Source organism: Lepisosteus oculatus, chromosome 7 (assembly GCF_040954835.1).
Source record: "Lepisosteus oculatus isolate fLepOcu1 chromosome 7, fLepOcu1.hap2, whole genome shotgun sequence".
Lineage (NCBI taxonomy): Eukaryota > Metazoa > Chordata > Actinopteri > Semionotiformes > Lepisosteidae > Lepisosteus > Lepisosteus oculatus.
In genome coordinates, this window is record NC_090702.1 from 645,523 (window position 1) to 660,689 (window position 15,167).

Genomic DNA, 15,167 nt, shown 5'->3' on the forward strand with positions numbered 1-15,167 from the left:
CGGAGATCCCTGCAAACCTTCAGAAAGTCACGGACGTTCGGGTCCTGGGTTCTGTCTGTGTTCAGCGTGGGAATTCTCTTCCCCCGGGGAACGATGAGACAGACCAATCGTAGGGATACAGCAGCATATTGAGGAGACGCAGGGGCGCTCCGGGCTGGGCTGCTCTGGACCGTGAGGACCGGTCAGGACTGCAGCGGGCTCAGCAGGGTGACTTCGGACGGCCGGTCGATGGGGAGGACGGAGAAGTGGAGAGACCTTGCCCAAACAAATGAACACAACGTGCGTTTTTGAAAGGCCTCTGTTTCACTCCCTGAGCTGAAGTCTACAGCGTTCAAGGTGAGCTGTTTCTGAAGTGTGTCGGCGATCTCTACTGCTTGACAGCTGCCTGGGAGATTAATAAAGACAGTGTGGGGGGCCTTGTGAAGACGGAAGTTTCACTTTCCTCCTGTTAGGGACACATGGTGACACAGACACAGAATAAGACGAAGGAGAAGCCTGAGGCCTCTTCACAATCAACAGTGAGACACAAACCGGAGCGGGCAGGTGGGAACTGCAGGGCAGGTCACTTAAAACCCAGAACAGGGGACGTTTTCATGAAGGACTGTGTAAACGTCTTAAATCCTCATCAAGGATTGTTTAAATCTATTAAATCTATTTTACAACACGGAATATCACCAATTATCATTTAGAATTGCACCAAAAACATACAGAACATCACAGGACACAGGCTCGTGTTGTACAGCTGCAATTTAATCCACCCGAAATGTGCTTCAGGTCACAATCCTTAGTGAAACAAACCCAGATAATGCAAACCTTCCCCTACCCCACAATACACAATATTCACAGCGGAAAGCTCTTCAGCTGAGATTCAGGGATGCACTCAGACTCACACCATTCGTGCTGTACTCCCCAGTATTCTGCACCCCAAAACACCTGAACAGCTTTCCACCCCTAATCTGTAAGGAAAGTAAACCGTAGTGTGTGTTAGTGTGCAGTAGTGTGTGATCGTGTGCAGAAGTGTGTGTTAGTGTGCAGTAGTTTGCAGTAGTGTGTGGTAGTGTGCGATAGTGTGCGGTAGTATACAGAAGTGTGCGGTAGTGTGCAGTAGTTTGCAGGACTGTGCGGTAATTTGCAGTAGTGTGAGGTAGTGTGCAGAAGTGTGTGTTAGTGTGCTGTAGTTTGCAGGAGTGTGTGGTAGTGAGCAGTAGTGTGTGTAAGTGTGCAGTAGTGTTAGTGTGTGGTAGTGTGCAATAGTATACAGAAGTGTGCAGTAGTGTGTGGTAGTTTGCAGTAGTGTGCGATAGTGTGCGGTAGTGTGCAGTAGTGTTAGTGTGTGGTAGTGTGCAGTAGTGTGTGGTAGTGTGCAGAAGTGTGCGGTAGTGTGCAGTAGTGTTAGTGTGTGGTAGTGTGCGGTAGTGTGTGTTAGTGTGCAGTAGTGTGCAGTAGTGTGTGGTAGTGTGCAGTAGTGTGCAGTAGTGTGCGGTAGTGTGCTATAAGAATCCTTTCAGTAGAACACCACTATGATATACGATAACCACAATCAAGACAAGATACAGCTGTAGTACAGCAGGTGAGGAGGTCTGCAGATATACCCCTGAAGATTAAAGAAGCAGCTCAGTGGGTGAGCTGATTAATCAAGGCTGTGATTTTCAACATTTCATCACCTGGTGTTTCCTCACTCACACCTGTCCGATCAGGAGTCACCTCGGCTCTCTACTACAGCTCCTGCCTGAGGGGCAAACAACGAGCTCAGCACCCAATCACACACCCGGAGAGCCGAGAATCTGTGAGACTGTGTCACGAGTCTGTGATCGATCTGTTCATGGCTCAGAAGGTCCATCTCCCAGCCTGCCTGCTGTAACCAGTGTCTCTGGTCATCTGGACCTGCTCTGCTCACGCGCGTCTCTGCGGAAATGTGGATACAAGGATGATACCTCCAACTCCAAAACACAAGCGTGGACAATATTGTTAAAATGACACATCAAAGACTGAACATCGTGAGCTCCGCTCTGCTTTTACAGGGCTACTGGTATCTAAACGCGTTTCAGACAGCACGGGGTGGGGAGAGAGTCAGTCACACGGGAGAGAGGTCACGCTGGTCCGAACACACGGCCTGCTGCTGTCCTCCACGGAACCGCGGGCAGCTCTCTCTCCTCCTGCTCCAGTCCGACACGGATATCCTACTTCAAGTCTTTCATGAGGGCAGGGCATGTGTTCCCTTCGTTGGTCAGGAGCATGTCAGGACCCTCACTCCTCGCACGAGAGGTAATGCTCTTCGGTGGAAGAATCTCGTGGTCACTGTGGGTGGCATTGTGGGTCTTATTGTGGGTGGCACATGGCATTGTGGGTCACTGTGGGTCCCATTGTGGGTCACACTGTCGGTCACACTGTGGGTCCCATTGTGGGTCACACTGTGGGTCACACTGTCGGTCACTGTGGGTGGCATTGTGGGTCACACTGTTGGTCACTGTGGGTGGCATTGTGGGTCACACTGTCGGTCCCATTGTGGGTCACTGTGGGTGGCACTGTGGGGCACTGTGGGTCACACTGTGGGTGGCATTGTGGGTCCAATTGTGGGTCACACTGTTGGTCACTGTGGGTGGCATTGTGGGTCACACTGTCGGTCCCATTGTGGGTCACTGTGGGTGGCATTGTGGGGCAGTGTGGGTCACACTGTGGGTGGCATTGTGGGTCCAATTGCGGGTCACACTGTTGGTCACTGTGGGTGGCATTGTGGGTCACACTGTCGGTCCCATTGTGGGGCACTGTGGGTCCCATTGCGGGTCACACTGTTTCCATTTGGAGGAGCTGAGGGAATCCGTCTTGAAAACCAGCGTCGCGACACCGTGACTCAAGTTGCGTGCACACGCTCAGAAGGCGGGAGTGCGTGGGGGCGATGTGCTCTCCCCAGTTCTCCCGCTAGAAGGCGCGCCGGAGGTCGGGAGAGACCGGCCGCGAGCTCAGCGGAGAGCTAGGCGCTACTCTCTCGCGTGGACCTGCTGGTGCTTCCGGAGGGTGGCGGGCCGGCCGAAGCTCTTCCCGCACTGGGCGCAGCGGTGCGGCTTCTCGCCCGTGTGGACCTGCTGGTGCGCCTTGAGGATTCCCGAGCGGTTGAAGGCCCTGCCGCAGACGGCGCAGGCGTAGGGCCGCTCGCCCGTGTGGATGCGCTGGTGCACCTTGAGGTCGCCGGACTGCTTGAAGCCCTTCCCGCACTGCGGGCAGCGGTGGGGCCTCTCGCCCGTGTGGATGAACTCGTGCGTCCTCAGCGAGCGCAGCTGCTTGAAGCCCTTGCCGCACTGGGCGCAGGCGTAGGGCCGCTCGCCCGTGTGGATGCGCTGGTGGCACTGCAGCGTCCTGGCCTCGGAGAAGGCCTTGCCGCAGGCCGTGCACAGGAAGGGGCGCTCCCCCGAGTGGGTGCGCTGGTGCGCCTTGAGGTTCTTGAGCTGGCTGAAGCGCTCGCCGCACTGGGGGCAGGCGTGGGGCCGCTCGCCCGTGTGCGCGCGCCGGTGCTGCTGGAAGTCGCCCGAGTGGATGAAGCTCCTGCCGCACTGGGGGCAGCAGTAGGGCCGCTCGCCCGTGTGGGTGCGCTGGTGCTTGGTCAGGTCCCCGGACTGGCGGAAGCCCTTGCCGCACTGGGCGCAGGCGTAGGGCCGCTCGCCCGTGTGGATGCGCTGGTGCACCTTCAGGTCGCCCGAGCGGTTGAAGCTCTTGCCGCACTGGGGGCAGGCGTAGGGCCACTCGCCCGTGTGGGTGCGCTGGTGGATCTTGAGGTTGCCCGACGTGGTGAAGCTCTTGCCGCACTGGGCGCAGGGGTACAGCCTCCTGCCCCCGTGAAGCGTTGGCGGTGCTGGCGAAGCCGCCTGCTCCCCCGACGGGCCGGGCCCCGGGCCCTCGCGCTGGTGGACCCGCCTGTGCTTGGCGAGCGACTCCGAGCGGCCGAAGCCCTTGCCGCACTGGAGGCACCAGTAGGGCCGCTCGCCCGTGTGGGTGCGCCGGTGCACCTTGAGCCTCTCCAGGCGGCTGTAGCTCTTGCCGCACTGGGCGCAGGCGAAGGGCCGCTCGCCCGTGTGGGTGCGCTGGTGGTTCTTCAGGTCCCCCGACTGGCTGAAGCCCTTGCCGCACTGGGCGCAGCGGTAGGGCCGCTCGCCCGTGTGCACGCGCCGGTGGATCTTGAGGACCGACGGGTCGCTGAAGCCCTTGCCGCACTGGGCGCAGGAGTAGGGCCGCTCGCCGGTGTGGATGCGCAGGTGCCGCCGCAGGTCCCCCGGCATGCTGAAGCCCTTGCCGCAGAGCGCGCAGCTGTGGGGCCGCTCGCCCGTGTGGACGCGCAGGTGGGTCTTCAGGCTCGCCGACTGGGCGAAGCTCTTCCCGCACTGGTTGCAGCAGAACGGCTTCCTCCCGGTGTGCGCCTGCTGGTGGTACCGCAGGTGCCCCGAGCTGCCGAAGCCCCTGCCGCAGTAGGCGCAGAGGTAGGGCCGCTCGCCCGTGTGGGTGCGCGCGTGGATCTTCAGGCTGCCCGACTGGGCGAAGCTCTTCCCGCACTGGGCGCAGGCGTAGGGCCGCTCGCCCGTGTGCACGCGCCGGTGCTCCGTCAGGTTCCGGGCGCAGCTGAACGTCTTGCCGCACTGGGGGCAGGTCAGCCTCTCCCCCGCGTGCGCGCGCTGGTGCTCCCGGAGGGCCCCGGGGCTCCCGAAGGCCCGGCCGCACCGCAGGCAGCGGGGGCCGTCCGGACCGGGCCCGGCGGACTCCGGGGTGGAGGCGCTCCAGGAGGGGGCAGAGGGGCCCGGGATCGGCTCTCCGTATCGGAGGTCCTGGTCCCTCTCTCCCTTCCCGCTCGGAGCTCTGCCCCCCCCGAGCCGCTCCCCGCCCGGCTCCTCCTCCTCCTCCTGCTTGACGTGAGCGGACACCGGCGCGGGCTCGCGCTCCGCCTTCGCGACGCCCGGCCCCCCGCCGAGCTCCGCTGTCACCCGCGGCTCGCGGAGCGGGTCCGGGCTCGCGCACATCTCCCTCTCCTTCTTAATCTGATCGGACCCCAGGAGGGGGGCCGGGCCCGGACCCGCGGCGCCGAGAGACTGCGTCTCGGACCGGTCCTCCCCGTGAACGGGGGTCCTCCCGGGGGTCCCGGGAACACAGTTCCTCTCCGGCCCTGCCGGCTGGGCTCCCCCCTCGCCCCGCTGGGGAACGGTCCCGCCCGGCGTCTCTCGGAGACGGTCCGATGGGACGGTCTCGCCCTGCTGGGGAACGGTCTTGCCCAGTGTCTCTCGGAGGCGATCCGATGGGACGGTCTCGCCCTGCTGGGGAACGGTCTTGCCCAGTGTCTCTCGGAGGCGATCCGATGGGACGGTCTCGCCCGGCGTCTCTCGGAGACGGTCCGATGGGACGGTCTCGCCCGGCGTCTCTCGGAGACGGTCCGATGGGACGGTCTCGCCCCGCTGGGGGACGGTCCCGCCCGGCGTCTCTCGGAGGCGGTCGGATGTTTCGGGGAGCCCCACTGCGATGTGCATGCGTACCGCTGAATCCCGCGTGGCACAGTGCACCCCCGCCATGCGTCTGGCTGCTGTCACCCCACCTCCTCCGCGCTCCTCTCCACCCGCTGGGTGTCCTGGTTAGGGGGCGCCCCCCCCGGGCGCCTGAGACAGGAGCCCGACTCGCTCCTGCAGGTCCTGGAGGGGGGGAGCGAATATCCGGCCGGGGTTCAGGAGCGAGCAGGCAGTCAGGACAGCATCGGGAACATCGGGAACGTGCTCGCAGCTCTGACCCCGGACCGCCAAAGGGCCTACAGCGCCGACAGAGAGTCTGCTCTCCCGTTCCCAGGAAATCAGGATGAATTGGACCGGAATATATTTTCCCTTGATCCCTGCAAGCGAGAAACAGATGCTCACACCCTGGGAGAGGCGGCTGACCTACTGCAGAAGAGGAGGCTGGGGAAGAGTGCGCACCCCTTCATTCCCAGTACCTCTGGGCTGGTGCTCGATGCCTAGCCTAACACCGCTGCGTGTTCAGTGAACTCAACCCTTTGAAACTTCGTATGCAGTATTCAATGCCGTATATGAGGACCGGCGAAGGGCAGGCCTCTCAGGGACCCCAGAAACTCTGCGGTTGGCATCTCCCCCGGTCCCTCTCATGCTCTGCAGGAGTACCAGTCGCCCTGGGCTCCCACAGTGCACCCCTGCCCAGACCCGCGCGACACACGAGCACACCCGGGACCCGGGGCACTCTGTATGTTGACACGTGACACGGCTCGGCCTGGCGCGTCTGATCGCGGAGACACAGCCAGGGAATCTTCCTGCGCTTACTTCCTGAGGCACGAGGAGGGCGACTCTCCCCGCTGAGACCCCCGGTTTAAGGGCAGATCCCAGACCACGCTGAGCTGGGGTACAGGCGGTTTCAGCCCAACTGCACCAGAGCCGCACAGAGCACCCCGACAGTCACACAGTGCACCCTGACAGTCACACAGAGCTCCCCGACAGTCACACAGAGCACAGAGCACCCCGACATTCACACAGTGCACCCCAACAGTCACACAGAGCACAGAGCACCCCGACAGTCACACAGAGCGCCCCGACTGTCACACACAGCACACAGCACCCTGACATTCACACAGAGCAAAGAGCACCCCACACTTTAAATCTTTATATAATATCTCTTTTAAAAAAGGGCGGAGCAGTGGCTCTGTGGCTCAGGACCTGCGCCTGTGGCTGGGAGGTTGCCGGTTCGAATCCCGCGGCCAGCAGAGGAATCCTACTCCAATGGGCCCCTGAGCAAGGCCCTTCACCCCAGCTGCTCCAGGGTGCTGTATAAATGTCTGACCCTGCGCTCTGACCCCCAGCTTCTCTCCCTGTGTGTGTGTCTCCTGGAGAGCGAGCTGGGGTCTGAGAGAAGACACATTCCTCATGCAAGACACTGTATCTGGCCAGTGAAGTGATCTCTTCTCCATCTTATATCTTGGAGCACCCCGATAGTCCCACAGAGCACCCCGACAATGGCACGGTCTCTCTCCCCGGGCTCTACCGCACGCTTTCACTCGCGAACTGCCCACGCAGCGGCAGCGTGACCCCACCTGCGCTTCAGCTGGGGGTTCAAGACGGTGTCCGGAGCCCCAGCTCCGCCCTCCCGCTATTGTCTCATGAACCGCCCCCCTCCTCCTCGCTGCACGCCCGAGCCCGAGCCCGTGGTCGACCCCACAGCCCACGCGTGCAGCGCTCACCGTGCACAGCTGCGGCGGCTGCCCCGGCGCGAGCTCTTCCCAAGGACTCGCGCCGCCGGGCCAGGGCAGGGAACGGGCTCCGGCCTGTGACGTCACCCCCCGAGTCGGGTCTTAAAGCGGCGACGCCGCTCCCGGGGTGGGGTCCGCTATTTCAAAGGGAAACCGCCGAGGCGCTGCAGGCGGACTCCGGCAGACAGAGACTCAATCCCAATAGTCTGTCTCCCAGTAATTCTCCCTATGTTTACAGTATATGTGAATATTTTATGATATGTCTTTGTTTTAAATGTCTGTAGATTATATTTTACTTTTACTTTATGTTTTGTTGCATGTTAATTTTATTCGCTTTGGCAACACTGATTGTACCCATCGGTCATGCTAATAAAGCACCTTGAATTAAGCTGAATTGACTCGCAAGACTGTCTTGCAGGTGGCGGGGCCGGTCTCAGCCGTGGCTGGAGAGCCAAACTGTAAAAAAAAAGAAGCAGCACTATTTCTGTGCTCACTGCAGGCGACACCCGCGGTGGCTGATTCGCCGCCCTCAGTTTCCGTAGAAAAATAAAAGAGAGTATTGTTACCCCACACCGGGGCTGCGGGGTTTTACCTGCGGCACCAGAATCGGAACAGGATCTTGAGTCCAATTCAGACCGGTTTAATTCAAAGAGCCTTACCGAACCGCTGGCTCACAGTGTTGCAAAAGCCTAGACAATTAATAACACATCTACAGACATCAGGTGAGGCTCATTATTATTATTATTATTATTATTATTATTATTATTATTATTATTATTATTATTATTATTATTATTATTATTATTATTATTAGGGAAGGTCAGTCGCCGGAGCTGGGAGCTGCTCTGATTCTGGCAGGTGTGTTTGTGTGTGTGTGGGGGGGGGATTCTGGGATTAGACGTGTTATTATTTGGGGGAAGAGTGTCTGGTCCAGGCCCGGAGTGTCTCAGACATTTTTTTTAAAGAATTTTTTATTAAACTTGTAAATAATTTACAAATACAAATACAATCAGAGGATCAAATTAGGTAAAAGAGAACAAACACAAACAGAAAAATAAACAATTAACCGCCAGAGGTAATAAGTAAGTTATATGATTAACTTGTATTTTTTACATATATCATATGTTTTCCGTGCTTTATTATTTCTCACATTTTTAATAGAATTTAAATAATGTTTCAGCTCCACCTCAAAAGAACTAAAAAGGGGAGTATTATTAGACCATTTGGATTTATGGATGTGAAATTTACCAAGAATGATTAATAAATTGACTATATATAAATGCTCTTTTTCCAAATTTTCTACTAAACAGTACAATAAAATGTCAAAATCCTTCAATCTAAAAAACACCTTTAACTGCCTACAAACAAAACTCTGTAAATCCGTCCAAAACAACTTCACAAACCTACACCTAACAAATAAATGCACCAAAGATTCCTTTTCCGCCCGACAAAAAACACACAGATCATCCTGCTCATGCTTAAATTTAAAGAGTACTAATTCCACTGGATGAAACTTATGAATGATTTTAAACGATATCTCTTTAACTTTATTTGTAATACAAAATCTATCAGGAATTGTCCAAACTAACCTCCGGTTTATATTTTCAAACATTGCATTCCAAAAAGACAAACAAGAAGGGATAAGATGGGGTTTGCAAAGATTTCTAATATGAGTATTGTGACGGAGTGTCTCTGAAATCTCCGCTGCTCGCTCGGCAGAGACACGCAACTGCGGCGGAACTGGAGGGCTCACCACGTGCGCATTGGTGGTTCAGTGGTAGAATTCTCGCCTGCCACGCGGGAGGCCCGGGTTCGATTCCCGGCCAATGCAGCGGTCATCGCTTTTACACCCCGAAAACACGGGCCGGGCCGCTCCAGCCCCGCGTCTCGATCGCCTCTTCTGTTAGAGAGAGAGAGAGATATTTATGTCAATATTATATAATATGTCTTTGTTGTAAATGTCTGTAACATGTCTGTAGATTTTATTTTACTTCTATTTTTTGTTTTGTTCTATGTTAATTTTATTATTTTTATTTGCTTTGGCAACACTGATTGTACCTATCGGTCATGCTAATAAAGCACCTTGAACTGAACTGAACTGAACTGAGATACTTTATTGACCCCGTGAGGGAAATTGCGGACGTGTGTTCTGCCGTATCAGGATAGTAGACCTTATTCTATACAGCGCTCTCGAAAAAAGCCACGTCGCAAAGCGCCGTACTGTAATGAAATGAAATGAAATAACGATGATGGGAGATAAAGGAGTTTGTGCGATAGAAACGGGGGTTTCGGGGGGCCGGTAGAAGATGTAAAGGGACAGACGACTGCTGGCCCCCGTCTCGCTGTTCAGAGGCGCAATGCGTTGAGCTCTTAAGGCAAAATTTTATTTGTAAGAATAAAAGCATATTCCCGCAGACCGGAGAGCACAGAGAGCCCCAGTGCTCAGACCGGAGAGCACAGAGAGCCCCAGTGCTCAGAGACGGCGAGCACAGAGAGCCCCAGTGCTCAGACCGGAGAGCACAGAGAGCCCCAGTGCTCAGAGACGGCGAGCACAGAGAGCCCCAGTGCTCAGACCGGAGAGCTTGGGGACAGTTCCAGTGATCAGACCGGAGAGCAAAAGGACACCACTCCCCCCATCCTGGGACCCCTGTGTCAGGACTTAAGTCTCATTAGCCAGACAGCCCGAGGGCAGAGCTGGGAGAGAGCAGGACCAGCAGCTGAGAGTGAACCCCACAGCTGGGCAGTCCTGAAGACTGTCTCACTGACGGTATCACTGGCACTCTCAGTTCATCTCAGTCTAACAGAGACCTCGGACTGCTGGGCTGGGGACATGATTCCTCTGTACAAAAGGCAGCTCTCGTATAAAACACGCTTCATTAGAAAAAGTGTTTCCCTCAGAGCCCAAAGGCATGTCCCTTTCGTTAAACACACCCCCTCACCCTCAAGCCACGCCCCCGGTACAGCCCGCCACCTGCCACTCAGGGCCGTTCCAGGAAGTCACCGGCACAGAGATAAGTTTCGCTTTTGATGAAACTGAAAATAGCTCTCTCCTGAAGCCTTCTGAAATTTAACCTCGCGACAAAATGGCACAAGCTGGAGATTCTCTAGATCAAGACCGGCTCAGCTGTCCGATCTGCCTGGACATCTTGAAGGATCCAGTGTCTCTTCCCTGTGGACACAGTTACTGTATGGGCTGTATTAAGAGCTGCTGGGATCTGGATGATCAGACTGGAGTCTACAGCTGCCCCCAGTGCAGACAGACCTTCACCCCAAGGCCTGTTCTGCGCAGAAACATCATCCTGGCTGAAGTGGTGGAGAAACTGAAGGAGACAGGGCTCAGTGGTCCTCCTGCTCCCAGTCCTGCTGGCCCTGGAGATGTGCTGTGTGATTTCTGCACTGGGAGACAGGTGAGAGCTGTGAAGTCCTGTCTGGTGTGTCTGGCCTCTTACTGTCAGACTCACCTCCAGCCTCACTGTGAATCAGACCGTTTGAGGAAACACAAGCTGGTCGATGCTACTGCACATCTGGATGATCTGGTCTGTCCGAGTCATGACAAACCCCTGGAGGTCTACTGCCGTTCTGATCAGAGGTGTATCTGCGTGCTGTGCACGAAGGATGAGCACAGAGGCCATGATACTGTCTCAGCTGCAGCAGAGAGGACTGAGAAACAGGTGAGGAAAGTCTTTTCTTATCACAATACACACATTCCCGGGTCTTTGCTTAAATTCTGTTCTGTTCAAACAGGAGCTGACTTGAACCGTAATGAAGAGGTTCGAGCAGTGATCAGACTTTTACTTCAAAATGATTTTCTGCTGTGTCCTGCAAGTGTGGCTGCTGTGCAGAATGTCTGCTCCTGCCCTGCGTCGTGATGTCACGAGTTATGAGGTCTCTTTGAACTCTGACCCTCGGAGATGGGCTGCGTGCTTGGGCACAGAACAGTTTCTCCTGAGCCCTGCGGCGTCTGTCTGTTGAAAAGCACCGCGCGGAAGGTTCCAGAGCTGCTTTTCATTCAGAAAGAAAATAAGGTTTATTTAGTTTATTTCAAAGATTTCCAGATTTCCTTCATTTCGACCTCACAGGGCTTTGACTTCTAACACAGTGTGATCATAACGAGCTCTGAGGGAAATGAGACAGCTCTTCACTAGTTAGTCATGGTCTGAATTCACTGCAGATCGGGGCTCTAACAGTTAAACAGTTCAGTCATGGAGGGTCTGAGCTCTGCTCTGCTGGCACTGACTTTACTGCAGCCTTGAATAGTGTATTTTCACTTTGCAGCCTCTGACCTCTGGTTCATAAACATTCAAATATACTGTGTAGATTGCATGTGAAATCAATATTGTGGTTGATATTTTTCTATTTATATAATATGTTGTATTACACTATGGGACTGACAAAAATGTATTAACAGCTAAATATAATTTACTACTGTATAGGTAAAATGCTGTGTAACCACTGAAGATTGTTTAATTTAATAAATGCGCTGTATATTAAATATGCCTTTTCTGTAAATTTAAAATGTGCTGTACAGTAACAGTATATAGCAGTTTAGGTATGGTCTCATTATACTTTTTGAGAATTTTGAGGCTTGAATGGTTTGTCAGGAAATGTCACTATTGAAAAAACTGTAATGAAGAATATTTCTGTCCTTTTTTGGTACTCTGAAACCTTTTATCGAGTGTGGCGATAGTTCACACCAGAAATGTCCTGAGTGTCTGTGTTCTTCCACAGGAGCAGCTGGGGGCGACACAGAGACAAACCCAGCAGAGACTCCAGGAGAGAGAGAAGGAGCTGCAGGAGCTGAGACAGGCTGTGAAGTCACTCAGAGTGGGTATTGACCAGAGGAGTGGACACACTGACACACATTCCCACAGCTGGACACTGGACACACCAGTACCCTGAGGAAACACCACACACAGTAGAATGTAGTTTGAGTGTTGTCCTGTGTGATAATCCACTGTGTGTCTCCTCACTCAGAGCTCTGCACACACTGCAGTACAGGACACTGACAGGATCTTCACTGAGCTGATCCGCTCCATTGAGAGAACACGCTCCGAGCTCACACAGCTGATCAGAGCTCAAGAGAGGGCTGCAGTGAGTCAGGCTGAAGGACTCCTGGAGCGACTGGAGCAGGAGATCGCTGAGCTGAGGAGGAGAGACGCTGAGCTGAGCCAGCTCTCACACACAGAGGATCACATCCATTTCCTCCAGGTAACAGCACTGCTCTGGGACTCTCTGCAGTCCAGAAGGGAGTCTCTCACACAGAGCTCTCCAATGGAGCTGCTCCTGGCTTCTCCCCAGGAAAGTGTGCTGGAGCCCAGTGTGTTTGACTGGAAACTCCTCTCTCTCCTCCCTGCTGCAGAATTTCCAGTCTGTCTGTGTCCCTCCTGGAGCTGGAGACTCACCCAGCATCCCTGTCAGACCCCACTTCTCTCCTGAGGCTGTGAGGAGAGCTGTCTCTGGACTGAAAGAGCGACTGGAGGACGTCTGCAGGGAGGAATCAGTCAAGATCTCCAGGACAGGTAAGAGGAGAAACACACTTTCTTTGTAGAGACCAGTTGTACAATAGCAATAGAGTAGAAGAGTCCTGTTTCAGAATAGTATTTGTGTAAATGGTACACGTAATAGGTATACTGGTGAACACTCATATTACTCAGGCTTTAGAAAAATTACTATTTTTTTAATCAATGAAGTCCAACTTTTGACAGGGTCTGGGCAAATTGTCAATAACCGCTCAATAACCAGTCAACACTTCAATCAAGAATAAATATACTGCTTTTTACTGCAGTACAATCAGCCTTGATGAGACATGTCTCTCTGTGTCTCCTCAGTGAGTGACGTCTACAGTCTGCAGACTCCAGAGCCCAGGACCAGAGCAGAGCTCTTACACTGTGAGTCTGTTTTCGCTCCAGCTGCCCACCGAGAGATACCTGGAGTTCAAACACACACACACCTGGAGCTGACTGTCCTCTTCTCTCCAATCAGAAACCCCAGTGTGTATCTTACTGGGCTGTGGGGGCGGGACTCTAGTGGAGATCTGCTCAGGGATTGGTCTGTTCTGCCTGCCTGTCCTCTGACTGTGCTCTTCTCTCCAATCAGATGCCTGTCGGCTCACACTGGACCCCAACACAGCGCACAGATGGCTCTGTCTGTCCGAGGGCAACAGGAGGGCGACCTGGAGTGACGAGGAACAGAAATACCCCGAACACCCCGAGAGATTTGATAGCTGCCCTCAAGTGCTGTGCAGAGAGGGGCTGTCTGGGACTCGCTATTACTGGGAGGTACAATGGACAGGGAAAGGGGCTTATATAGGCGTTGCATATAAAGGAATCAGCAGGAAAGAATGGGGTGTTGACAGCTATATTGGATACAACGACCAGTCCTGGAGTCTCGACTGCTCTGGGTCCAGTTACTCCGTCTGGCACAATTGTGAGGAATCTACCATAACTCCAGTAGCTGCCCCTCCCTCCTCCAGGATAGGGGTGTATGTGGACCACAGGGCTGGGACTCTGTCCTTCTACAGCGTCTCTGGGGGCACAGCGACCCTCCTGCACAGAGTCCAGGCCTCCTTCACGGAGCCCCTCTACCCCGGGTTGGTGGTCTATGACACGGTGACCCTGTGTCAGCTGGGGCGGACCTCTCTGCCCTGATCTCGTCCAGAGCTCTGAATCGCTGTGCTGCAGCTCTGTTCAGAGCAGACAGTCTGTAACTGCTGCGTGGCCTAGAAAGCTATAAAGAATCTTACGAGAACAAACTTCTAACTGATGTGCATTTATGTGAACATTGTCTTTCTCTGCATCTTCGAAACTGTGACTGTCTTGATGTCAAACTTGGGCACCGTGTGATATGAAATAAAGAATCTCATGTAAATAAACATACTGATTTGCACTGCCTTTCTGTTTATGCACAGATGAACTTTGTCTTTCTCTAGATCTGGTTATCTGGATTATTCTAGATCAACAGCTCAGATTAAACTGAAAATAGTATATGATTTGTTTAGTGCCTCTGGTCGTTTGGCAGAGAGTGTTTAATCTACAGCCGGACTCCTCTACTGTACTGGACACTGATCACACAGGAGAGAGTGTTTAATCTACAGCTGGACACTGATCACGCAGGAGAGAGTGTTTAATCTACAGCCGGACTCCTCTCCTGTACTGGACACTGTGGAGCTCAGTTCGCACAGGTGAGAGAGTTGAATATTTGTTTTGCCCCGTCTCTGGAAAGGGTCACACACTCCTGGCTCCTTACAGCTGTGGCCTGTGAGTCTGAGGTCAGTCAGTCACTTTTGCTGAAGTGTGCTGCTCTTGTGCTGCTGTGTTCATTGTGGAAAGTCGGTCTTGTGCTCCTCTGCAGGTGTGAGAGGAAGGATTAACACACACGCCACGCCTCCCGAAGGATAATAATAATAATAATTGCTTACACTTATATAGCGCTTTTCTGGAAACTCCACTCAAAGCGCTTTACAGGTAATGGGGATCCCCTCCACCATCACCAGTGTGCAGCCCCACCTGGATGATGCGACGGCAGCCAAGTGCGCCAGAATGCTCCCCACACACCAGCTCTCAGTGGGGAGGAGAGCAGAGTAATGAAGCCAATTCATAGAGACAGACTAAAAAGGGGAGTACAATAAAATATCAAACTCCTTAAATCTAAAAAAACACCTCCAACTGCCTGCAAACAAAACTGTGCAGGTCAGTCCAAAACAATTTCACAAACTGACACCTCACAAATACACGCGCCAAAGACACCCCTTCAGCCCGACAAGAAACATGCAGATCACCCTGCTCAGGCTTAAGTTGAGAGAGCACTAATTTAACTGGATAAAACGCATGAACATAGAGGGGGATTATTAGGAGGCTATGATTGGTAAGGGCCAATGGGAAATTTGGCCAAGACACCGGGGTGACACCCCTACTCTTTTCGAGAGACGCCCTGGGATTTTTAATGACCACAG

General features: G+C 54.0%; 2 protein-coding genes and 1 non-coding gene across 4 annotated transcripts; 2 read left to right on the forward strand and 1 right to left on the reverse strand.

The window, feature by feature from the left end:
• Nucleotides 1–729: 729 nt before the first annotated feature.
• LOC107075373 (zinc finger protein 271-like) lies at nucleotides 730–7,291 on the reverse strand. Of its 2 annotated transcripts, none has more exons than XM_069191780.1 (2): nucleotides 7,208–7,291; nucleotides 730–5,857 (listed from the first exon to the last, which is right to left on the reverse strand). In XM_069191780.1, exon 2 carries the CDS (start codon nucleotides 5,544–5,546, stop codon nucleotides 2,979–2,981), a length of 2,568 nt encoding a protein of 855 aa, XP_069047881.1. In that variant the 5' UTR covers nucleotides 5,547–5,857; nucleotides 7,208–7,291; the 3' UTR covers nucleotides 730–2,978. The 2 variants fall into 2 exon arrangements, with proteins under 2 accessions (XP_069047881.1, XP_069047882.1); XM_069191781.1 differs by lacking the exon at nucleotides 7,208–7,291 and adding an exon at nucleotides 7,061–7,189.
• A 1,685-nt stretch (nucleotides 7,292–8,976) lies between these two features.
• Nucleotides 8,977–9,047, forward strand: trnag-gcc (transfer RNA glycine (anticodon GCC)). The gene has a single exon. It is a non-coding gene; the product is annotated as a tRNA-Gly (tRNA).
• Nucleotides 9,048–10,214: 1,167 nt separating this feature from the next.
• LOC138240705 (tripartite motif-containing protein 16-like) lies at nucleotides 10,215–14,091 on the forward strand. The gene is made up of 6 exons (XM_069191876.1): nucleotides 10,215–10,887; nucleotides 11,945–12,040; nucleotides 12,191–12,424; nucleotides 12,576–12,735; nucleotides 13,045–13,104; nucleotides 13,313–14,091. The coding sequence occupies exons 1-6, from the start codon at nucleotides 10,300–10,302 to the stop codon at nucleotides 13,861–13,863; spliced, it is 1,689 nt and encodes a 562-aa protein (XP_069047977.1). The 5' UTR covers nucleotides 10,215–10,299; the 3' UTR covers nucleotides 13,864–14,091.
• Nucleotides 14,092–15,167: the final 1,076 nt, after the last annotated feature.